Source organism: Paralichthys olivaceus, chromosome 6 (assembly GCF_024713975.1).
Source record: "Paralichthys olivaceus isolate ysfri-2021 chromosome 6, ASM2471397v2, whole genome shotgun sequence".
NCBI lineage: Eukaryota > Metazoa > Chordata > Actinopteri > Pleuronectiformes > Paralichthyidae > Paralichthys > Paralichthys olivaceus.
This window is the reverse complement of record NC_091098.1, coordinates 17,190,554-17,216,743: the sequence shown is the minus strand read 5'-3', so window position 1 is coordinate 17,216,743 and position 26,190 is coordinate 17,190,554. Positions and strand designations below refer to the sequence as shown.

The window sequence follows — 26,190 nt, the reverse complement described above, 5'->3', positions numbered from 1 at the left end:
AAAGGATCATATTCATAGATATGTCATTAATTTATATTAACATTTAAAAGCCAGTAACAAAAGAAACTTTCAGATTCATTCAAAACTTTCTATTAAAGGTTTATCACATTTAAAATTTAAAAAACATTGAACAGACTGAGAGAGGGGAGCAACAGCCCAACCTGTCGTACAAATGTAAATAATGATCAGAGCAGAGCATCACGGCACAAATTGTGGCAAACACATTTATTTCTACATTTAATGTGGTCATTTAACGTTTTTTTTTTTTTTTTTTTTGTAAAATAACTTAAAATACAATATTTTAAATAAATTGTGGCCGACATTGACGTTGTATGTAAAATTACCAGTGCAAAGAAAATGAATCAAAGAAAGTGTTTTATTCTTCTGCCGATGAGCTCACATCACTATATGGTCCTCTACGTAGAAGTCCCTACATAATGAGTAGGGGGTCGTGAGTGAGTGGGAGATTTCGGACACAACCACTTTCAGGGTTTGAGAAAAACATTCCTTTTTTAACCTCCAAAACAGGCCTCACAGATGTGTGAGAAATTCTTCCATTAAACTTTAATCAAAAGTACTCCTCCCCCCCAAAAAAACATAAAGCATTTTGCCTGACAACCCTGATATGTTGCCATTTACCTCTCAGGCAGATGTGGAGGTTGTGTTTGCCATCAGGCCTTGTACACACAGTGGCCCTCTCACTGTATCTGCAGATGTTTGTATTACTGACTCAGTCAAGCTGTTAGTAGAGCTTTTTATCTTGACCCCAGAGCACCACTGCATCATCATCCTCTTCCCATAAAACAGTATTTGTTGATTCCGAGGGTTAATAAAGGACGTCTGGAACTAAACACCGGCTCTTCAAAGAGAAGAACAGTCAAGAACCTCAGGGAAGACAGTGACCTTTTCCAGAGAGGGTTAGTTTAGAGTGGCGAGGACGCTCCACACCTCAAATGACTTCTGAGTTCTATTCAAAAGACAGTTTGGTCTTTTGAAACCAGTTTTTTTTAATCTTTTTATGTCTTTCTTTTTTGTTGCCTTTTTCTTTTTCACCATTCCCTTACCTTCTTTTTAAAAATAATACAAAGAAAAGAAGAATCAGACTCATCAAATCATTGATTTTTGCACTGACAGAGTCAATGAGATTGAATTCAGTCATGTCTAAGACATCCAGCAACAGAATACACCTTTAGAGGTGAATGGTGTTTTTGTAAAGACTACCCGGCCTCAGCATTGCTGGGTTTTCTCTGACCAGTAGTTAAATAATCCAATGCAGAGTCTGGTGGCCACACATATTTAACTTATTTGTAATATTTACACTTCAGAGAAATTCCCAGGAATGATAATAATAATTTCTCTGACCATATATGTAACCGTATCTTTACTGGCCTTCCCCCTCCTGTCATAATATCACAAATTCCTGCTGAACCCGCCGTCCTTGCAGCCTCTGCGTTCTGCCCATGTGTGTGTGTGTGTGTGTGTGTGTTTCCCACTGTAAGAACATAACAAACTCTGTCCCACTTAGGACTAATGCATTTTGGGCTCTCTGAGATTGGGCTTGATGTGTGTGGATGAGTGTGTGGGGTTAGGTGTGGAGGTAATGGGGTGAGCACGAGGTCAACAATGATTCTGCTTGCCTCCCCCCCCCCCTCCACTTTTCTCAGGATTTTGTGCAGCAATGTGCACATGGGTACATGAACAGTGTCGAGCGTCGGGGGCTCTTTAAGGTCATATGCTGGCACGTATATATTGTAGACAGGTTATAGTCGTACTGATCTCAAAGCCAAACTGCCATCGTCTGGGGGTGAATTAGCCTCTGGGGGCAACAGCCATTATTTTGGGCCTCCAGAAAGCGGGGAGGATATCTTCCATTTACCGTAAATCCTTTACAGTCCACATGGGTCAATTGTTTCTCCACACAAAAGAGAATTAAGTGTTTTAGTTCCAGACGGCATGTTGGCGAATTTAATATAAAAAGCACTTAGCCGATTTATTTCAGTCAATTTGTTCCACCTCTTTTACTCTTCACAAGGACTGTGGAAACCAGAAGTCCCAAAATCTTGTCCCTCGCCTACAGATTCTGCACATTCACGTGCAGAATCTGTTTATGGAGATTATAGTCACATTTTAAAAGTACTCTCCTGCTCCACCAGAGCATAGTTTGCATCCACAAATGTGTGAGCAGAACACATGGAAGAATCCACAATAAAGCAATCCATGACTCATATTTTACACATTTACAGATGTTAAGCTACCTCATAATGCATGCTCGTATGTAAAGATATATATCAATCATTTGTATTATTTTTGAGTTTATTTGTTAGCTTTGCGATTAGTCATTTGTTCAAACTGGCAAGATGTAATAGTTAACAGACACTCCTTTTTTTCTTTTGTAATGGCACACTCATGTAGAGCTACTTGTACTGTCCCAGATTTATGTAGAACTGATAATAAATTACCCAGTGTGTGTGTGTGTGTGTGTGTGTGTGTGCATGTGCGCACTTGATGATGTTTAAACACGTGGCCGCCGTTGTCTCAACAAGTTAAACAATCTTCACAAACACAGCAGACAGAGAGGTAAAGACCAAGAGACTGAGGCAGGAGTAGAGAGCAAGATAATTCTAGGTTACAAACTTCCTCTGGGATATTTTTCTCAGAGAAGAAAGAATTCATCAGTGTGTATGTGGTTATTTTTACTTTTAAAAAAAAATTTGCGAAGTTTGGTGGTCTCATAAAATCGCAGCCAAACAGAGGGAGACAGTAATTTTATAATGATAATGACTGAACTCAAAACTCCACATGAAGGACGCCCCCGGGGAGGTAACTGATAGAAGCAAACCACAGAAAAGCAGGCATCAGAGGAGAGGGAGAAGAGGGGGATGATGAAGGGATGAGAGCGGATGAGAGTACAGATTGGTTCTGCTTCAGCTAGATTGTGACCCTCACCACATACTTACCTTTTCCTTCAGGTTGTAAAGCTATTCATGTGATTTGATCTCACGTCTGACCCTGTGTGACTGTCCCACCGTTCACTCCGAGGGGATGTTTGAGATCATTTACTCGACAATACATGGTTCTTACACTATATGCTCACTCTCCATCTGTCATATGTTGTTGTATTCACTTCCAGGTGCCAGCCAGAGTTGACGGGCTCCCAGCAGTCAGCCCCACGGTATGCTCTTTGACATTATATGTGTGCGTGTGTGTGTGTGTGTGTGTGTGTGTGTGTGTGTGTGTGTGTGTGTGTGTGTGTGTGTGTGTGTGTGTGTGTGTGTGTGTGTGTGTGTGTGTGTGTGTGTGTGTGTGTGTGTGTAGAGGCCATCTTAGGACATCTCCAGCTCAGTTTGTCTGGCTCTGTTCTCTGTTGCCAGATTTTGCTCAACTTTAATCAGTCTGAGCTGCACTTTGTTATGCTCAGCTCAACTCGCATCAGCCCTTTCTGTCCTTATGGTCATTTCCAGACATATTTTGTCATTTGTATATATATTGTCTAGGCAGCTCACGTGCAAACAATTGTGTCTAATGTGTGATTATGGTGCTTATTTTTAATAATTCATTGTTGACGGTAGGGTTGGTCATTTATTTCTGAAACACATTTTATCTTAATTGTTGAAATCTTTTTCACGTCCATTTGTGTTCACACTGGCACATCCTCCAGAACAAATACAGAGGGTCTGTGGAGTTCAGTGCATGTCTGAAAGCAACATATATGTTCTTTGATACAGTCTTAATCATAATTTATGCAGTATAGTATGCCTTTTTTTAAATATCTAATGTCCATCATCTCCGCCCCCCAAAGAAAACCCAGATCACCGAAGAGGCCGTCAGGAAGTGTCCGGACATCACGGATCGTCTGAAACTCCTGGAGCAGGAAGTGGCCCGTTACAGAGAGGAGTCTGGGAAGTCACAATCCGAGGTGGAGAGGCTAATGGCCGCTCTGAGGGATGCTGAGACGGACAAATCATGCAAAGAGAGGAAAATCTCAGATCTTGAGAGGTGAGGGTCAAAGGATTCAGCGACATATTCATATATATCACAGGACACCATCTGGGTGTCCTCAGATAGCAGAGTCCCACAGAGTGACCGGATCTTTGTGGGATCTCAATTCATTCCTAAGTGCTCTATTTATAAAGGAGTAATCCACCAGACATAAACTGTCGAGATTGTGTCCTCCCAGCACTTGAAACCACTTCCATGTTGTCATGCTTTGTGCCTGATGTAATCACACTGTAGAAATGAATGCTGTGGCCCACATGTATATGCAAGTGACGTTTTTAATCATTTGGCCTAATGTCTTATTGTTCTTCTCTGTGTGTCAGTGTCTGCAGACCTGGGTAAGTAGTTCTTAATGTGGATGTGAAATGTACCATCATAATACCACCAACACCGTCCAAAGCCATTACTCTTGACATCTTGCCATGACTGTTGAGCAGATCTAAACTTCCCCAGGTATTAAGTTGGAAATTGGGGCGTTTTGGCTCAGATTGGATTCCCAGAAAACTCAGATTTGACTATCCCAGTGGGACAGTTAACACACAATGCATTTACCTCAAACTATCACATTCCTCATTCCTGTTGCAGCAATAACACAATGCAAGATTTTATATGTTTCCTGATTTATATGACCGGAGACATATAGCTTCTCTATTGGATTGACTTCTGCGAAGCTTCTTCACATTTCATTGCTATCACGAGTGCTGTCATGTGTGTTTTCCTCATATCATACTCATCTTAAATGATGTGTGTTTTCACATATGTGTCTGTAAAATCAATTTATAAGCACTTTTTTCTTTCTGTCTTTACATGTGTATGAGTCTGTGTGTGCGTGCGTGTGTGTGTGTGTGTGTGTATTTTTTTTGCCAGGCAGGCAGCCAGCAGCATGCCAGTGGGAGGTGGTGTATCGAGCCCAGACACTGGTTGTTTATACTGTTCTGTTTATTATTGGCACAGTTCTACTCAATTATCATCTGATTTATGAACTGGCAAGGTGTGGATGTGTCCCCAAATGAAGGGTTGTTTAGTGCCAATGTAGATGCACTGCATATGAATGTATGTGTGGGTGTGTCTTTGTGTGTTTGTATATGTGTCTGTATGTATTTGAAGCATTCAGCTGTATGTGGTGTCTCTGTTAGTGGATGGCCAACTGCCTAGAAGAAGCCACCAGTGTGAAAAATGAAAAAAAGGAATAATTTTTAACACACAGGCTCCATCAGGTGTGTTAACACTAGCTATGGTTCTGAATGGTTTAGAATGAGTCTGGATGGGCTGCGAGTTCTGGGTCCAGCGCAGTTTCCTGCCTCATTCATTACCCGTTTTACAGACTGCACTCTGGCATGGAAACCATGTGCTGAGTCAAACACTGTGGGAACACATGAGCACGGAGGAAAATGGGGATGCAGCAGCTCCTGCAGAGTTTTTTCACACAGTCTTTCCTCTCTGTTTCCATGCATGTGTGTGTGCATCATGTCGCCACATCTGTGTCTTCATGTGTAAGCCGTCTCTATGCAGCTGTCACCAGAGCGTCAGTCGGTGCCTTTATTTCCTGGATCAGTCTTTTCTCCCCGAAACAGCACGTCCATCTTATCAGGGCTGCTGTCTCATTAGTGTCAAATAGTCACTCATATCAGTCCAACCCCCCCCTTCTGGTCAGCTTGCACAGGTCGGAGGTCAAATGCAGGTTATCAGAGGTGAAAACACACCAGTCGTACTCTGCTGCTACAAACACAGAGATAGTTTAGTATCCTGATGCACAGTATGTGTTTTTGTGACTGCAGGAGGGATAAATACATGCACTTACTGTACTCCTGATCTGATATGACCCACTAGACCAAAAAATATGTGTGTCCGTACACATGTGGTGTATGACAGCATGGGTGGATGAGTTTCTGCGCACTGATTGGACTTCTGTTTCAGAGTGTGTGAGATGTGTCCGGGCAGAGGATGAATGTCTTTTTAATCAGGCTGTTTCTGTTGGAACTCGCTCAGATGGCCCGTTAACCACCATGAGGACGGAGCGAGGGGAGAGCAGATGAGGAACGAGACACTTTCTCATCCAGTTGGCAACACAGCAAAGGGTGTCAGAGATTAATGTAGTCAGCGGGTCATTGTAATAAATATCTTCCAGCACAGAGAAGAATCACTCAGCTATTTCATGGCTTAGATCTCATGGTGATCCTCTTCAAGTTATCAGTAATAACATTAGGTGGTTTTTTTCACTGTTATGCGTGTAGGTGTAATTCTTGGCTAATCTGACTGAGGGATCGGTGACACTGAACAGGCTTCGCATTTGCATCAGCTGTTCACACTAATGCCAATAGTTGGATTTGGTGAATAGAGCTCTGAAAGCCATGGGTACTTATCTGTAGGAGAACTTTATGTGAAATCAAATGGAACAATGTATGAATTTCTTTCTCCATTTTCCTTGTAAGTAGCGCTTGAGTGTTTTTAGGGTGATGAAAGTAGTTCTAACCTTGAGATTAGAAAAAAAAAAATGCATTATCATTATTGTTGTATATGAGTTAATTTGCATAAAGCTTGATTTCTTTTCAGTCACTCTTTCCCTCAAGGCGGTAAACTGTAGATAAAGATGGACAACACATCTCCCACTATACAGAAATGAAGCAGAATTATTACGGATACGAGAACCACCTACATTTTCACATATGTAGCCACAGTCTGCGCAAGAGCAAGTAGGGGATGGAGGTGTGGTAGTGTGGTCCTATTCACGAGTCAGTCTCAGATGCCAATCATGACCTTTCATTTCACTCTTATAGCAAATAAAGTAACTAATTAAAACCAACATTACAGAAAATCTGGAACATCAACGTGAAAAGAACTTCCTGAAATGACAGAAACATTTATTTGACATGTACTTTTAGTTTTTTGTTTCGCCCATGTCGCATCCAATAACATTGAGGAGGCTGCATTTAGGAGCCATATTGAATCCAGCCACCAGGGGGCGATTGAGTCACTTTGGCATCACTTTTGGAAAGCAGTCATACGGTACAATCTGTGTTCACGTCTATATATTGTGAGGCTGTTACAGTCCTATACTTTTTCAGTGATGTGAGGGCTGAAGAAAAAATACAGTCTCACCGTATCACAGCTACAGACGCGGTAATCACTGTGGTATGTTAGGGAGGGTTTCAGGGAAAGGGAGTGAGTATGTGTGTATGTACCTATGTATAGATGTGTGTGCAGACCAGTGTGTTTAAAATGAGATGGAGGAGAAATCATGATCTGACCGATGCTGTGAAGAATCCATGATTGCTGACTGACCAAATGTTCATACATTCACAAAAACAATTTATTCCTACGACAATAGTACCCACACACACTTTGCATGCACACCACAAAACCTCCACAGTCTGTGTATATAATGTCTCTGCAAGATTTGTGTCCCGTGTGTCCATCAAATTCCAATGGTCATTTAGTAAATGTCAACTTTTGTTATGTGTATTTGCACCAGCACCAACTTATTTTATCCCATTTGAACACAGAGCAACAAGCTAGTTCTTCCTTTCTAAACTCCTTTGTCTTTCAACACACATGCAGGCACACACACACAGACACACACACACAGAGACACACACGAGCGCCCAAGCGCTATAAACAAGTGAAATGTTGTTTGTATTACGATAAGAAATGTCTTTGCACCATAAAGCATTCATCAGTAATAAACAAACGTGTTCTGTTTGGATCTCTCAACACTGCATTCAGACAAGTGCCTCAGATAAAACCTCAGACTCCCAGTGTTGACCCGACTGCCTCACGCTACACTTTTATATTTCCTCTGTGTCCTCTCCCTCCTCGCTCTCCTTTCCCTCATACCTCTCCTCTTTTGCACTGTGGAGAAAACATATTTCATTCAGATCATATCTGCCTCTTCTTCCATTGTAGTTCTGCCCTGGTGAGTCCCTGTCTGCTTCAAATCAGAGGATTTTGTTCCACTTTGCTGTTTATTAAAAGAGAAGATGAGGAGACATAAGAATTAAGAGTTATGAAGCGGGAGATAAAAATCTGGAGTTTGTTTTTTCTTAAAAGGTTATTACTGCTCTTAACCTTTATTTACCCAGAAAAGTCAACAGAAAGAACATGCCCTTTTCCAGCAACACCCTACTTAGTATTCACAGTTTCCCACATTCAGATCCGAGCGCAGCCCAGTGAGACCGCAGCTTCCTGCTGTTGGCCCCTCGGCAGCTCCACTGGAGCCTTTTGGTTGCTGTTGGTGCCTTGGCTCAAGGGCACGTTGGCAGTAGTCCTTGAGGGAAGTCAGAAGATTATTTGTTCATTTTATTTTTCTTCAATTCTGTCCAAGTGAGATGTGAGTTAAATGAGAAAAAGAAGAAAATAATGGTTATCGCATAATGGAAAAAAGAATAAAAGTAAGAAAGGGAGTAAGGAAGAGAACAGGAAAATATGATAGAAATATGTGTCCAGATATGAAAGGTAAAAAAATAAAAAATAAAATAACAGAGCCGTGCTTTGACAGCCAGAAATAAAGCGGAGCTGCTTATGTTGGAAGGCAGAAGTGTCGAGGGCTCCAGGTGGAAGAAGGGAGAGGAAATGTGAAAAATGACTTAAAATTACTGAACTCATGCACACTGCTCTCTATCTCTCACTTCATCTTTCTAAAGTATGTCACTGCAATAAAATACTATTTTCCCCCTATGAATTTATTAATCTCAGTAATGAACAAATCACTGCTCCGCTTCAGTTTCCACTCACACGCAGCCCGGCACGGCCACTCCTCCCTTCGCACTCCATGTGCCCTCTTTTTCCTCCAGACTGGTCAAAACACCCTATTTCATCTCGCACTGCTGGGATGATGGGGGTCTATCAAAAGGGACCAGCGCGCCTGCAGGTTTATACACCTGTGCCAGTAGCGGCTGTGTGTGATAGCCGATATGCCCTCATGGCAAATTTGTTCTCCATGGACATGCATCTGAGCTTGTGAAAACACACACACAGACATCAAAGATCACAGTATAAGCAAATTCCTCTCCTCCTCGTCTCCTCCTCCTCTTCCTCACTTTGTAAATACGTGTGCACATGTACACACGTGTTTACATATACTTCATTCATAACAGGATTGAATAATAATCTTTATTTACGCAGCACTTTTCAAAACCCCCTCGTAAAATGATAAAAACTCATAAAATCAACAGCCGAGTCATTACAAAAAGGTATAAAGATAGAAGCCAGAGATGTGAAATGACACGGCTAATAAACCATGTGTGTAGTTTTATGTAGGGGGGGTAATATCAGATATAAATATTGATATAAATGTGGAGCACTCCCCTCCTGCTCTGTCTTCTCTTATTATAACAAAAAACACCCTCAAAGGTGTTTGAAAGGTGCTGTTGTGTGTGTGGCAAGCTGTGTGTGTTTTATATTTATTCATCATCGTGTTAGGTGTATTTCACAGTGATTGCACACCAGCATCTTTCAACTGACCCCCCCACACACACACACACACACACACACACACACACACACACACACACACACACCATTCTAAGGGCTGTGACAGCAAATATTTGCCCATATGGGGGGGCAGCTTGTCGGTTCTGCCCAGAGTAAACACACCAGTGTGGATATGGAATAATAATGTGGCGCGTTTTAGCAGCTGCTCGGTCACAGGCTGTTTACAGTGTTGGAGGGTTCTCTTAAGCGCTAATTTGTCACTGTCAGCTTTCTCACACTTTTTGTGCATTTTTAAAAAAAAACAGCGTGAAGAATAAACTGGGAGATGGCAGTGTGTTTTGATTCTATTTCGAGAGTGTTTGTGAGAGGATAGAGATTGTGTGTTGGTGCAGCTGTGTGTGCGTGTGTGTGTGTGTCTCTTGGTGCATGGGTTTTGTGGATTCATACAACCTGAATTGAGCATATTTGTGTTTGTGTTCAGGCGTATTTCTGTGTGTATTAATACATGTTTCTTTTTGTATTCGTGTCTGTTCTGTATATTGCGAAATCTCTTTACACAGTCATGTTATGGGGAGTTAATCAGTGAATTTTATGTGCATGACATATTTCAGGGTCAGGGTACGTTAAGGTTAAGTTTAGTTTTTATGACTCTGCATCATCGACAGCCAGTGACTGGAGGCATCATTCCGTTGTATCATCCATCAAGGAAATGTCCTCAAATCTGGTACAAACATTAACTTGGACTCAAATTTGAATTGATTAGATTTTGGTGATTGAAGGTCAGAGGTTATGGTGACCTCATGTTCTTGTGAACATGATGTTTAAGGAAAATCTATAGGGAATTTCTTTACATCTTTCCCAAACATTGATTTGGACTCAAAATGACCTGATTAGAAATTCTAGGTCAAAATTGCTTGTCTTTTTTGCCTTGTGAACTTATTATCTTAAGAACACCTCAACAGAATCCTTTCAAATTTGGCACAAATATTCACAAACTCTCACAAATATTTTTTTTATATATTGAGTGAAACTGCAGTGGTTGATGGAGGCATACAACCACAGTGTGGTAATTCTAGTGAGGTGTAAGTGTATAGTAACGAATGTTAGTCAGTGTGTGTCTGTGAATATGTGCCATAGTTCTCTCCTTAAGTATGTTTAGTAAATGACAAGGTGTAGGTGTGTGTGGAGGTAAATACACATGGTTTTGCTCTGTAATCAACACCTCAATGCACATTGCTGACGGCAGATTTATTATCTTGCGTGTGTCTAAGGACTTGTACTATTTTATGATTTTTTATGTTTTTTTAAACACATGCCTGTGTGTGTGTGTGTGTGTGTGTGTGTGTGTGTGTGTGTGTGTGTGTGTGTGTAAGAGTAAGCCAATGGATGCACAGAATGACAAACTTGGATATTTGTTTCCTGCATGTGTGTTCCTGTCCCCTTATTTGTCGACTTTCTTCTTGCACATATTTAATTATGCATGTGTATTTGTGTGCGTGCTTGTGCTTGCATCTCCTGTCTACGTGTGTTTGTGTGTTTTGTCGTTGAAAGATTTACACAGCAGTGTCTCACATCAGTCATCAGTCAAGTCTCGTCTTGTCCCAGTCTGCCGTGTTACTGAGACTAGACACATGCGCAGCACATGGTCTGTCATTTACCTGTGTGATGCAATAAGAAGGCCTTGTTTTAACTCTCAAAAAAACTGTACAATGAAACAAAATTATAAAAATATTATGTACTGTTCATATGAAGGGCAACAATACATTATTATTTTTTTTTTAGAAGTAATTTCAAGTAAAATGTTGCCATTGTATATTGTGTATAACTTGTGTGCTGGCCTACAGATAAACAACATCATCATTCATTATGAGTATGATCCTCTTCATCCCTTTTTCTCTGTCTGAAGGCAAATCAAGTCTCCTAACATCCAGAAGCAGATGGTTCCCGGTGAGACGAGGAAAGATGTCTTGACTGATGGACATCCGCACTCTTTATCACAGGTTTGAATATGCATGTTCCCTGTGTTCTAATCTAGCTCTTCCTCACCTCTTCATCGCCCGGAGTGTTCCGATTAACCTTTACTATTTTCCCCTGCCCCTCTTTTCTCTGATTTCCTTCTCACCTCTTCTGAGAGCCTTTCCCTGTAAAATCTCACCACTCTTTATTTTGTTCACTGTCTTCTACACTGTCACTCTGCCCTTTGGAGCAGACAGACCCCGTTTCCAGTCTTTCATGCCTCATGCACTCCCCCCACCCCCAAGTGCATCTGAGAGGCAGCTCTAAGTGGAACAGACAGGCATTTAGTCCGGCAGAAATCAGCACCAAACGCCAGCCAGGAGCAGCAGCATAATGGTTGAGATGGGAATAGCAAAGGACTGGATCTAGTCCATCAGGAGAGAGAATCCCAAAGTGCTTATTTTGGTATAATTTGATTAATTGTTAACCTGCTTAGGTGTCAACAAGAGTGTCAGCTGTTTGCTCAACAGTTGTTGGGAGTGTGTACTTGTGTACTTCACTGCAAAGGTATGCTCGGGTGTTAATATGCAGAGTGCAGCCATGCCAGGTTGTTCCCACCGGACCGATGAAGTAGAGCTCACCTCGGCTGTATACCTCTTTGGCAAATAGAGCCATGAGCCCTTCTCTCAAATCTGTTTTTGGTGGAGCTATTTTGTTATTTCTGTGTGTGCTGGCAGGCAACTTCCAACATCCTATTTCCTCTTCTAAACCGTGTCTGAGTAGCACACATTAATATTACTGCAACCTGGAAAGAGGCGCGAGGCGAGTGCCAGAAAAAGAAAGAAAGTGGTACAGGGACAAGTGCAAGGGAGTTGTGGGATTGATTTCAGGGAGATAGATGACGTCCACAAAAAAAGAGCAAAATGGAAAGTTTCAGAGGTGGTTGGATTTCTTTTTTTGTACCTTTGTATTCCAGGTTTTATAAAATCTTGGCCAGGAAAAATACTAGTGTGAGAGTGGAGGTAGGAAATCAAGATCAAGTTCAAGTATATTGTCATTCGCCAATTTAAGAGTCTGACTCATAGTGGATCTTTGAAAATGACATCAATATTTAGAATTTAGAAATATAATACAACATACAACATGATTAGAAGAAAGCTCACTATCTGTGATTTTAAGACATATTTTATATTGTCTTTTCAGGTTGCACTGTTGCCTCTCTTTCAACCTCCCCCCCCCCCCCCCCCCCCCCCGCTCGCTCGCTCTCGGTCTCCATTTATCTCTAGGTCCATCAGGAACACAGCACGCTCCGAGGGTAAACACAAACAAACAGGGCCTTTCCTCGACGCTCCCCTCCGCCCCTCCATCCAGGGGAGTTTATGTGGGATGGAGAGATAGCATCTCTCCGCTCCATCGTCTCCATCGCGCCACGCTGCACTTCACAAACACAGAGAAAACACACATCGGAAATGTTCACTTCAAGTCTCAAACCAGGCCCTTTATGTTCCTTTTATCTGTAATGGAGAGGCATCAGTGACACTCGGTACTTTGTTTGGAGACACATATGATTGCATTTTTTTAAATGGGGACAGTCAAAGAAGATTTGGGAATTTTCTTTCACTTTCAGTCTGACTAAGTGTGAAACCTCTGGTCCTGCGTGGATACTTACATTTGTTTTAAATGATTAAATAGAAATAGAAATTGATGCTACACACACAACTTTTTTGACAGAGACAGATGTGTGCATGTGTCTGTCTGGATCAGACTGGGTGGGTGAGGGCTTTGAGTGCGACGGTATGTGAAGAGCTGAGGATCAGAGCTGCACAGCTGCTGGAAATGTGCATTCTCTCACTCTCTGCTCGTTTATTTTAGTGATTATAATCCCTCCATCAAACCAAAAAGGGCCAGACTCCATAATGATCCTTCCCAGGGGCATAAGGTGATGATTGGTGCTGCAGAGGCAATTACCTTTCCATTTCTCCTCACTCCCTATATCTCCCTATATCTCTTGTTCCCTTATTTCCATTCTTTATCCAACAATGTTCTCTTGTTACTAATAAAACTCAAAACACAGATATTCACTGAAACACAAAGAGAGGCATATACAGTATATACTGTATATTTGCACACGCACGCACACAGGCAGACACAGGTTTCTGTTCAGGTTACACACGGGGGTCCAGCAGTGGCAGTCCCATCTCAGTGGGGTGCATATGTGTGTGTGTGTGTGTGTGTGTGTGTGTGTGTGCGTGGGTGTCTGTCTGTTGGGTGGGGTCAGACCAGTACTTGTTGCTTCTGGTGCATCGGATTACTGCCCGTCTGTCACATCCAATTACAACTTTGGACTGCTGACGCACACAGCCTCCCTCTGTGTATGTGTGTGCAGGTGTTTGTCGCTGACCTCCAGCTGTGTCGTGCTGACGTGACGAGCCACAAGTATCCACTTGTGATTTGCCCGGCGCTTTTTTTCATCTCATCCATTGCTCCTGTTTTAGTCAGTATCACAGAATTAGTCATTTCATCAGCACCTTTTGGTCACTAACAGATATAAGATGTATTTTTTATTCATTTATTTTATGTTTAACTTTGAATATAGAGGTAGACGCCCCCAGAAATATCTAGATTCCATTTTCTTCCATTGCCACAACATTGAACATGTGCTGAAACTCATTTTCTCTTCATTGATATATATTACACACAGTTTATAAGCCATTCATGAGCATCTTGCGTGTTCCTGGCCCTGTCTCATAGAATTATTTTCACATTAATTTCACTCGTCCCTCTGGAAGGTAGCTCAAAACGTGGCCTTAAAAGTGTTTACATGACATTTCTGGAAACTATTGTGGTGTTTTTGGCTACTGTGGTTTCAGTTACAGGTTTTTTGAGCGTCTGATTGGTTCAAGCATAGTTTGCACAATCAAAACACGAGTCTGAGTGTTTAGCAGCGAGGATTAAACCCTGAGTTCAACTGAACTAATGTTTGAAAGAGTCTCGTTGTCTATGTGACTCCAAGGCTTCTGTGCTGCTCCCAGAAATGTGTGAATGTGTGGAACAGAAGGTGAGTCAACTCTTAGAGAAAATCAAAAGAGAGATTTTGAGAGAGAATCGCGGGGGCGGGGGTCTTATTGTTCCTGTCCAGTGTTTTCGTTCACAGTTCCTTCACTCAATGTGAAGAAGGATCCATTTCCTCCACTCACCATAGGTGTCAGAGAGGCCACACACAAACTCCACAAACTCTCCATCCCTTCTTTACTTATCACTCTCTTCTGTCTTGGCAGCGTCTAAGACGGGCTCGGCTTCTTCTATGAAGAGTCTTGTTCTTCTCTCACTGCAGCTTTTGACTTCCCTGACTCTCTGTTTTACATGGATTGGATTCCTTTCACCAGAGGGACCATAAACTACACTGTTTCCCACATTATCTTTCACCAGTACAATTCTATTCCAATGAATTCCAAAAACATTTGATTATGATTTTTTTTTTTTTTTTTAACAAAATGCACTCAAACAAAAAACACTCTCTCCCTGGTTTTTGTTACTATGCTTTCAACCTTCCTCCTTGTCCTCCTCCGAAAAAACTTTCACCCCCCCCTGCCCAGCTTCCTCTTTTGGCTTCCCAGGATGCCATGCGGGAGACGGCGGAGCGGATCAGGGAGCTGGAGGTGGCACTGAGGGAGAGCATGAACACATCTGCACATAGGGAGGCTCTCTGGGCGCAGGAGGAGGCTGCTCGTGTTCAGGCCCAGAGAGAGGTTGACCTGACGTTACACACATGGATGGAGCATTTCAGACCAGCATACACATGCACAAACACTCTGACACTTGGATAGTTGCATGCATCTTCACATGCCTGGCCTGGAGTGCAGATATCAGGTCACAGACGACTAACAGACCAGTGAGAAAATGTTAAGCACCAAATTGCACCTCCATGTGGCCAAGAGTGTAACTGCATGCAGAGTCTGGTTCATGAGTAATTCTTAATCACTTCCTATGCAGCCTTTTAAACAGCAAAAATCATTATTACTCAATGTAAAGTTTTCTTCCCCTTCCTTGAGACCCTAATTCAGTCTGCAAACATGTTTTTCCTTTGGCGTTGATTTTCTCAGTCTGCACTGAAATTTAAAACTCAAAGAAATCATCACCCCCTTTCATTAAATGTCTCTAATTAAGTTTGCTGTTGCATGCTTGCAAATGTTAACATATGTTTGACTTATTGGGAGTTTGTGTGCATGTAATTAGAATTCATTAACAAAGCTTTAGGCTTAGGGCTTGTAGTCTTGATGGAGCACAGGCTGCCTTTTCTGCTCTGCATGTGCTGCTATCTGTCTGTCTTTCTGATTGCCAGCTGGCTAGTCTACGTCTTTAAGTGAGTCCAAAATAGTTTATGTGTGTGCTTTTGTGTGTGTGTGTGTGTGTGTGTGTGAGAGAGAGAGAGAGAGAGAGCGTAGGTGTGTCTGTGGTGGGAAAGAGAAACAGGGCGAAGGAGTGTGTTTCCTCTCGGTGTGAGTGTGCATTTGAATGAGAATGACCTTGCATTACTTATGCGTGCCACAAGTAACATGAGAGCAATTCGCGGTTAAAACAAGAACTAACATTTTCAGGAAAAATGGTGGCTGCATTGCTTCAAACGCACACATAATGTTCCTATACTCAATCACAGCCACACACACATTAAAACACAGAAGCTGATAGAGGAGACGATGAAGAGAGGATATTGGTGGAGAGAGTAGGAAAACAAAAAAAAGGTCAAACTTAGTTGAAAGAAATTAGTGAGAGGCTATGCTAACTGTGTCTTATGTCCTCCTCTTAATTTCTGTACTTTACTCTATTGGTTGGATACTGCGTTCATCAAACAATAATCAAATCCACCTAGCAGCCCACAGAAAAGTTTATTTATGTTTGTCGGACTTTTTTGCGTGCACAGAAGTGGATGATTCAGCTTTGACCTGAGTTCACCCATGTGTAGCCAATCAGGGAAATCCTCTCTTAACTTGTGACACATTAACACTCATTGACCCCAAGAAGTAATTGTCAGGTTACTTTCATTTCAAATCCGTCCAGACGCTACACATGCGGGGAGAACGCACTGAGCCGCCACGCAGTCACGCTGGCGACAGAACATGACGCGCACCGAGCGGGAATAGAGTTACACTAGTGCTGTCGACGTGAGGACGGACGCCGCTCAGCCACTGGTGCTCGCTGGTAGGCGCTGTCAACACGGTGACCTTTATGAGCCGACGTTACATCACCACATGAGGAGGCAGCGAGTCGACCTGCCATTGACGTGCAGTTTCACAGTTGTCAGTCAACTGCCGTTCTCAGACTTTGGAGAAACAGAGTATGTGGGGGGGTCTTGGGGGTGGTGGGTAGAGAGAGAGAGAGAAAGAGAGTAGGACAGCTTCTTCTGAAACATCAGCTGACCCTGGCACCGTTTCAGAGCGCCCTGCCAGACTCGCTACCCCCTTCCCACCCCTCACCCCTCACCACCCCTCTTGCCCCAGAGTAATCAGTCTCATGATGTGTAATGCGCTGAAAGTCTTCCATCAGCCTGACTTGCTGAAATGGAGCATGGGTAATGCCCTGGGTCACTTTTCTTCACACCCCCGGCTCTCTAAGTCTCCTCAGTCTGCCTCCGCCGCTCTCTGTGTCTTGACCTGCATCTGGCACGACTCCCAGTCTCCATCCATTGTCCTGAGCCTCATTCTTTCTCATCTGCCTTAAGTTGTTTCACCCAATTATCTCCTCACTCTGTCTCCCTTTCTTTTTCTCCTCTGTTCCCGTCTAGCTCCCTCTCTCCCCCCATGTGGCGTTTGAACTAGGCCTTTGAACCAGCAACACAGACGCAAATGGACAAGAGGGATTTGATTTTCCCTTACCTCTGAGCCCCCAATCAGCTTAGCAACTAAAGGGGCTTTGGGCCAGTCTTAGCGAGCCTTAGACTGGCTGGGGGGGCTTTGCCTTGAAGTTGAGCTAAATTAGCACGCACAGGCTCACCGTTAAGCAGATTAGGTCCCTAATTTCACTAAAATGCATTGTATTCCTTATTAATGATGTGATTGTGAAGTGAGGGCTAACCTGGGTGGTGGACCTATGAGGGGGCAGTTGACGCATATGGATTGATAGACGTGTGTGTGTGTGTGTGTATGTGTGAGACACTTGGCTGTCGAGATGAAAAGATTTGGATTGTGTTCAGGGCGAAATGAGACATCAAACATAAACTTGGGGTGATTTTGGATGACAGCTGGATGTCTCAATGATATTGGGCACATTAGTTGCTGGACACATGGGGGGTCAGTTGTCGTTGGCGGCAAGGCAGGGTATAATTTATTTGAAGCAATGCCTTGTTTGCCATTTCCAGGAGATTATCTCTGAAAGTTGTCACTTTCCCACCATTTCGCATTTCTTTACTCTCCCCCTTTGCTTTGCTTTCCGCCCTTCCTTCTCTCACTCCATATGTGATATTCATAAACAGTTGGGGAGAACATTATCTGACATCTGTGAAGCACACCTAGAAAACCGGCACAGACGGAGAGTGTCCTGAAAATGTGTGAACGATTTGGCCCCTTCATAAAAGAGGCACATTCCTTTTTTCATGTCTTACCCCATAGAGAGCTTTCCCCTAATACTCATTTTATTCTTTGCTTCTTCTTTGCTTTCATTCCCTTTGTTTGTTTGACATCCAACACTTCAGAATTTATTGTTTCACCGTCAAACATCACAAATCTGTAGATCAAAGATCACTTTCTTTATCTTGATCTGTCATTTACATAATCTGAACAGTCCTGCCTGGTGCTGGATCCTGTTGTGAAGTGCTTGTTGTTAGACAATTAGACACTTCCTGCCCTCGGATAATGACGCCCTGAGGTCACATCCTGTCTATCAGACGCTCAGGTTGGACACACAAACCTCCATGGCTGGAGGGCGTGTGTGTGTGCGGAGGGAGGTAACGTCGTTGAGGGGTCGAGCATTATTCTCACCTGCTCCAAAGTAGAGAGGTAGAGTAAGTGGAGAAAGCTGGACCCTTGTTTCCAACACAGGGGTCAGTGGACATATCATTCAACTAACCTTTAACCTTAGTCTCAACAGCTCATTTCTGTCTATGGGCCTTTCCTTTTAATCTTTAGGCAGTCATCTCACCATATTATAACATTCCAACACACACATTCTAAAATACACACACGTGTGTTCCCTGAAGACCTGTGCTTTTCCCATGTGTGTGAGAGAGACCGGGAATCCACAAGTGTTAAATAGATCTTGCATTTTGAATTTTATGGTAGATTCGTATGATACAATCAACACGTCTCACATATGTGAACAGAGCCATGTGCATGAGTATCCACGTATGTTTTCATTCAGTTTAAAATTATATATTCCCTTCTACAGCTGGAGGAGCTGATGGGAGCTTTGGAGAAGACTCGACAAGAGCTGGACGCCACCAAAATGCGTCTGTCCTCTACGCAGCAGTCCTTGCATGAAAGAGACGGACACGTCAGCAGTCTGCACCAGGAGAGACGCAAGCAGCTCGAGGAGATTCTGGAGATGAAGTTAGTTTCACACTCATTTACCTACCTAGCTACCTACCTACCCAACTACCTTCTTACCCACCTACCTACTTACCTACCAATCTTTCTTCCTTCCTTCCCTCATCGTGGATGAACAGTCAGGCCACAATTGTTGGCGCTAGTGGCTGCATACCCAGGACATAAAAGTATATTAACATCGGCATGAATCATTCTGTGTTTCATCAGGAGCATTTTCATTTCCCCCCGAACAGCAGGTTTGTTGTTGTGTCTGGTAGAAACCTGTGTCTGATGCCGCATTAGCCACATTTAACCACTCACTTGCTCACATGTGCATCTGTGCATGTACGTTATATAGAGATCAGTGCCGAGGTGTGTTTTGAGGCAGGATCAGCTGTTGTCTATAGCTGCCTTGTGAACAGTTACATTTATTGAGGACAGGTGGTGCAGTCTAAGACAGGAGGCCATAAAAATATGTGTTTGGCTCTTGTGGACGTCTTTGTGTGTGTGTGACAGACAGAGAGAGAGAGAGAGAGAGAGAGAGGAGGTGGAAACCCCCCAAAAAAAGGAAAAGTGCAGGACAGGCTGCGTTTCCATGTGTGAGTGTGTGTCAGTGAATATGTGAATGTGTGAGTGGAGCAGCTACATGTGCGTTTGCTTTGAGTGCTCTGATTGAAGGAGCATGAAGCCACATATCTGGTTGTCATGTGCCGCAGAGAAAAGCCTTTAATGTCAGCCACTCAGTACAGTACAAAAGGGAAGGCTGGTACACATCGATTGAAAACACAACTTCATTACGCCTCACAAGCCCCTCTGATCACACTAAATGTAAAAGAATGTGTGTGTATAGTTTACTGGAGACCAAATAAGACAGTGCCCTTCCTTATGTAGCCACACACACTTATATATATATATTTGGGATCCAAACCATCTTCCTGTCTGTTCCAATTTCCACCATCAAAACATGACCGGGGATGTTTAGCAGAGGAAATGTATCACATATGTTACAGACACAATCCGTGCTTCTAGGTATGCACGTGAAATTAGGAAAACGCTCACGGACCTGACATGTGAATGGTAATGATGACATTATTTCGCACTATAGGCATAAATCATTATTATATTACCATTAGAAAGAAAGTTGATGTGATGGTTGGTTGACGTGAGCAGCAATAAAGCAGATGGCATTCTTTGCTTTTGTGTTTGGGACTTTGTCTGAATACGAGTCAACACTGGTAAGAGCTAATGGAAGGGGCACAGGGGGCATGATTGTGTGTGTGTGTGTGGTCTTTGTGCATTGGGCTGTGTGTGTAGAAAGAGGTTGAAGGCTGAGGTTTGGGGTCACTGGTGATGAGGATTAAAGGACTGTTGAATTGCGAGGGGCGAAGCTTCGTGAGACTGACTTGCATCTGAACAAGCCGCAGAGAAACGCACGCACAACGCACGCACAACCTCAGTGGAACTCGCATATAATCACTCACTTACACAAACTTTGGCTTTCGCCTTTAAAAGGGGGCCATGTTCCCACAGCACAGCTCCGGTCCAAGTTAGCACAGGGAAAACTAAACAGGAAAGATAGGGCAGAGAAACAGAGGTAACAAGAGAGAGGGGGGTTAGAGCGAAGGCAAGAAGAAGGAAAAAAACGAGACGGGGAGAGAGAGAATGAGAGGGAGGTGAGGATGGAGTGGAGGGGCTATACAAACTGAAGTATTTCAAATCTTAGAAATCATGAGAGAAGTTTGATTGCATGCCAAGTCTCTCCTTCTCGCCGCTGTAATGTGGCATTTGTCAAGAAGACCAGCTGAAGCAAACCATGTGAGGCACGTTCCCCAGTGAACTGGAGAGCTCTCTGTGTGTGTTTTCAATGTGTGTGTGAATGTGTGTGTGTGGCTGGAGGGAGAGAGGGAGGGAGAGAGCAGACTGTTGGCTTTTCAACACTGTTAATGAAATAGACAAGAGGGGAAAAAATCATTTTCAATATCCTCTCATTGCATGCTGGGTTTCCCTCACTTGCATTGTTTTGTGTGTGTGTGTGTGTGTGTGTGTGTGTGTGTGTGTGTGTGTGAGAGAGAGAGAGTGTGTTAGAGAGAGTGTGAGAGATTTTCATATTTGCCGTTTTCATATATAGAGCTGAATGCTTGAAGTATAAGGAGTGGTCCAGGTTCTGCTCTGTCACCCCACACCAGATTGAGTTTCCCCCATACTGTACATATACTAACACACACGCTCACGCACACACACACACACAGATGGACTCCAGAGGAGCTAGTCATTAAATGAGTCTAGGGTCACTGGGTGTAGGTGCACAATAGAGAAATTATGTGTTTGGACATTTTGAATAGCTAGTCATTGAGATGTTTCCATAGTCGGAATGGGATAATACTACATGCCACCGCATCACAGTGGTTTACTGAACCTGATCCTCCTGTAGACACTGGGAATGTCGCTGATATTATCTCTGTTTACATTTTAGTGATGGAAACTGATTTTAGAGCAAAGAAAAGGTAGCGGTAGGTTTTGAGTGGGCACATAAAGGCAGACGGAGTTGACAAAGTGGAAAGTTTTAGGTGCAGAGTAAGAGAGAGATGACATTTTGAGAGATGGAGGGGGAAATTATGCACACATTAGTATATTCTATCCACACTGCAAGACAAGTCGAAGAGGGAAAAGAGCGAGGCTGCAGCAGAGAGTCAGGGAGGAAATAGTAAATGATGGGGAAAGAGGATGACAGAGTGCGAGAGTGATCGATGGAGGGGGGTTGATGAATGAAGGAAGGGAGGGAGGGAGAGGATGATGGAGGGAGTGGTGGAGGAAAGAGCAGGGAGAAGATGAAGTAGAGCTGAGGAGGGCGGGAGGGAGGAGAGTCTGGTTAGCAGAAGAGAGCCAGAGAGAGGGAGACCAGTGGGTCAGAGGGGAACACAACATGTATCAGAAAACACACGTGCACCACTTCAGACAAAAAAGAAGAATCTCATAAACCTGATGATTTACATTTCATTTCATATCAGTTTCCTAAACCTGCTTGATTGTTTTCATCAAGATCCATGAATTTACTTTTGAGAGATCTACAAAAAATCTTGAGAAAATGCAATTCTTTGGTCCACAGCAAAATGTATTGGTTTCTTTCCTGACCCGTACCACAACCCTCAGGTTTTTGCGTAATCCTACAAACAAACCGACAAACAAAAACACACAGATGAAAACATTACCTCCTTGGAAGAGGTAAAGGCACGAAAGGGCAATGGAGATAAAAATGATAATATCACTGTAGGCGCCTGCTTTTGCCTAATATGCTTATGTCTTGTATTTATCTACTTTGTCCAAAATAACATGTTGGACAAAGATATCACAAATAATCAAAAACGTCATCGCTCAGTGTAACACAAACACAGGTGCTCTTCCCTTCCTTACCATCGCTTTGAATGTTTGCTCATCACTTGTTCTTAGAAACACACCTGCAGTTCTTCCTAAAATGCAAACTTACTCCTCACTCATTATTATCATGTTATTCAATCAAAGAGACAAAGGAAATATTCTACATGATGGAAATGTAATGAGCACAAACCTGTAACAACTGAAGTTCACCGCTGTCCATGAAGTGTGTCCATGAAGTGTGTCCATGAAGTGTGTTTGCTGGCTGGTTACAGTAACCCATGGCATAATGAAGCTTAGAGCAGTAGCGACGTTATGACTTTCAAATCCCAAACGTAGACATCCTGTCTGCACGGCACCATCGTCATGGTAACTCTGACTAAACACACAGAGAGGCCAGCTGTTCTGGCAAGGTCATGTCCCCGCTCGCTGATCTCTTCGAGGGGCATGGACACACACACACCCTCAAGAATTCACTCCCAAACGTATTCACGCTCACACACACACTTATCTTGCATGTTTAGGCATTGATATCTCCAACACACAGCGCCACGTTCACTTGGTTTTGAAATGACATTCACACACGGCATAATCTCTCATATGCAGGAACTTACACATGTGTACGCACATTCGCACAACCACACGCGCACACACAAACATATGGTGTTACAGTGCCATTGTTGTGATTAGTAATGACATCGAGGGCCGGTGCAGTGTGTGTGAATGGGATTCTCTGTATTGCAGTGATGAGGAGGGGCTGACCACACATCACCTTCCTCTCTGTCCAAGCAGGTTTGTATGCGTGTCGCCTCGTGGGAACTTGGAGCCATTCATCATGTCTGTCTGTGCTCCTGTGCCCTCTGACACGCGTGTTTACCTTCGACATGTGTGTCGGCTGTTGGGCCTGTAGGTGTGTTATTATGTCAGGGCCTAGGCATGCTCCACCCTCCTCCTCCTCCTTTGAGATTTCGTCAATAAAGGGCTTCATCAAATGGAAATCCCTGCGTCTAAGTTCTCCTTCAGTACAGTCTGGTAATGACAGACTTCTACCTGGGTTCCATAACCTTCAAGGGTGGAGAGAACAGTCCAAAGATGTGTGATGTTTGCTTTCCGTACAGTCAGCTTTTGAATTTAATGGTGCACTATTCAGCTAATGCAGCTGCAAGTTAAGCGCCTTACACTTGAATTCCATATTTCCCAGACCAACTTATTCTCCTGGCCTGCATACTGTCTTGAAGTCTTGAACTCACTTTTCACAGGTTTTGGCTCGTCTAGCATCAATTATGTTTTTTTTTATTTTTATCACCAATTATTAATATTTTTTGGCACCAATGAATCCATAGTTGTTTTTGGCAAGCAAAGGCCCACCCAGTGAATATGAATTGTAAGTTTTACATCTTGTGCAGTATGTAAACCCTGACTTAAGCCCACAGATGTACATACACTTGCTGGCTTGCTGACATATTGGAATGCAGTTGGAGTCGGTTGGTTAAGTGACATTGTCTCCTAAAGTCAACGTATGAGTGAGCGGTCGGCTCGAGCTGTCTTGTGAAATTGACGTTGCACTGAAAGATGCATTGACGCTCAGAAGATGTCGTTGGAACAGGGAGAAAGGTGCAAGTTTGCGTGTTTAGTTAAACTGACAGAAAGTGAAGAGTCTTTCCACGGACAGAAAGAACTTTTTGTCCTGATCTGAAGACTGACATTGTGAAGTTGGGAGCAGAAATGACACACAAAAACAAAATGAATGCAGTGATTGACAACCAGAGAAGAGGAGAGGGAGGCCACATCAAGGAGGCAGTGAATGTGGAAACTGCTCAGTTTGTCTCAAGAATAAAATCATTCTTTGATTGTCCCTTTTTAAGTTTACTTCATCACTCTGTTAACACTGCCCTCCTTGACTTCCTCTGGGTATTAAATGGTCCCCCCCTATTTCGTCTGCATTTCTCCCTTTGTCTTGTTCTATCTCTAGACGGGTGGTAGAGGGCCTGGAATTTATCACACATACCTAATAATTACTATCACAGGAAATGGTCCTCAAGGAAGTAGGTTCACTAGGCCTGCTAATTAGTGTTAGTCGCAAACACACACACACACACGCATGCATGCACGTATATGAGGCTAATTAGTGTTATTTGGCCGGTATAGAAGTCTTGGGAAAAGTCCAATCTGATTGGCCCTAGGGAGAATAACACCCCCAAGTTTACCGGCTTGTATAAATCTGGAGACTAATTGATTGGAAATGTGTGTGTGTGTGTGTGTGTGTGTGTGTGTGTGTGTGTGTGTGGGTGGTGGGGGGGATTTAATTGTGTGCATGAGTGGGCGATTGATTAGGTGGGCCCTGCAGCCATAAAGAGACAGCCTAGGACACAGCACCCAGTGACGGCCTCCTTAACGGCAGACCTGCCCTCAGGGTCACCAAAGGAATGAAGGGGTCAAGCGAGCAGCTAATGTTGGCGTCGATGGACATGGTCGTTAAAGCAAATCTGAATTTGATTTTAGAAGGATATGCACAGACAGATTCTCACTTTTGCCGACGTACAGGTGGATATTTGCGGAGATGGAGGAAGGGGTTAATTGAAAGTGCACATACAGCGTGCAGCAGTGAGAGGTTGTAGGAAGAAGGAGGGATGGGTTATTTGAAATGCAGCTGCATGTAATATGTTGTTGCATGCACCGTGTTGTAAAACAGCCTTTAAAACAGTGGCTTAGTGAAATGCCCGCATGGTTTACCATTATGGGCACATGAAATGCTGCTGTACCCACACAAGTGAGTCAGTGGGGCTTACTGGCATATATTCGCACACTGTAAACACCTCCCAGCCTCTGTGGTTGGCACTCACACCTGAACTGTGGCTCCTGTTTCTCCTCTTCTGTGGCTTCTCTGGCCACATCTGCCTGTCCTTATCTGGGTGTATATATGTCTTTGACTTTTCCTCTCTGTGTCTGTCTTTTCCCTCCTCACAATGAACACACACATCAGAAACTAGACTCAGAAGAGCTCATACCACCACCAAGGCCTAACAGTCCCCTTATGTCACCACATTTAAATCCTCTAGATCCTGATTTATTTTTGGGATCTGCACCATATTGCATGCACTCATTAATATCAGTCCCTGTGCCTGGTGAACAATGTCTTGATCACGTGATGAAAAAAAAAAAAAAATCGGATGCATTCCAAAGTTTTATTGGCTGTTTCTTGGCCCATGTCCTATCCTCACAATCTTTGCAGGAGTTTTTGTGAAAACCTGCTGACAAACACACTAACAAACACCATCAAAAACCATCTCATTGGCTGAGGTTGGTGAGAACTTTCTCTGCAGTTTTACTTCTACCCATTCTCAACTAGTTTTCATCAATCATAGCGGCATAATGTTCCATAAAGACTTAAGTGAGGGCTCAGTCTCTCTGACTCTGTTGCTTTGACTGGAATTTTATTGGTCCTGCACATCCCTCAGTCTTGCTGAGATGGTTCCCAGGAGGTTTTAATAGAGAACAATAGTAGAACGGGCCACTTCCCAGCACTGGGCTGCTCCAACAGTGCACACCAGTCAGAATCCATCACAGCAGCCCCTGGCACTTCTGGAATTGTGTGTGTGTGTGTGTGTGTGTGTGTGTGTGTGTGTGTGTGTGTGTGTGTGTGTGTGTGTGTGTGTGTGTGTCTCTGTGTGTCTGTGTCTGTGTGGGTGTATGTGTATGTCTGTGTGTTTCTGTGTTTGTGTGTGTGTGTCTGATCTGGTTAATTCAGGGATGTAGACCCAAACTGTAATTATCATTATGTACTTCTCGGCAGTGGCAGGAAACAGCCCAAGCAAGTTTGGATGAATGTGTGTATCCTCACTGATGTGCTCTGAATGTGTTTGTGTGAAAAGAACAACATGTGCATACATGAATATGTGTGTCTGTGTGTGTGTGTGCA

General features: G+C 43.2%; 1 protein-coding gene across 7 annotated transcripts in view; it reads left to right on the top strand.

The window, feature by feature from the left end:
* LOC109635037 (ERC protein 2) overlaps positions 1-26,190 on the top strand; it is a 142,834-nt gene that overhangs the window by 55,256 nt on the left and 61,388 nt on the right. For 4 of the 7 annotated variants that reach the window (XM_069527266.1, XM_069527264.1, XM_069527263.1 and 1 more), the window contains 6 exons: positions 3,131-3,172; positions 3,800-3,996; positions 4,320-4,334; positions 11,333-11,426; positions 14,979-15,131; positions 18,763-18,923. In XM_069527266.1, coding sequence (XP_069383367.1) covers positions 3,131-3,172; positions 3,800-3,996; positions 4,320-4,334; positions 11,333-11,426; positions 14,979-15,131; positions 18,763-18,923 — 662 coding nt within the window. The remainder of the gene's footprint in view (positions 1-3,130; positions 3,173-3,799; positions 3,997-4,319; positions 4,335-11,332; positions 11,427-14,978; positions 15,132-18,762; positions 18,924-26,190) is intronic. The other 3 variants (XM_069527265.1, XM_069527267.1, XM_069527269.1) reach the window with 3 other exon arrangements.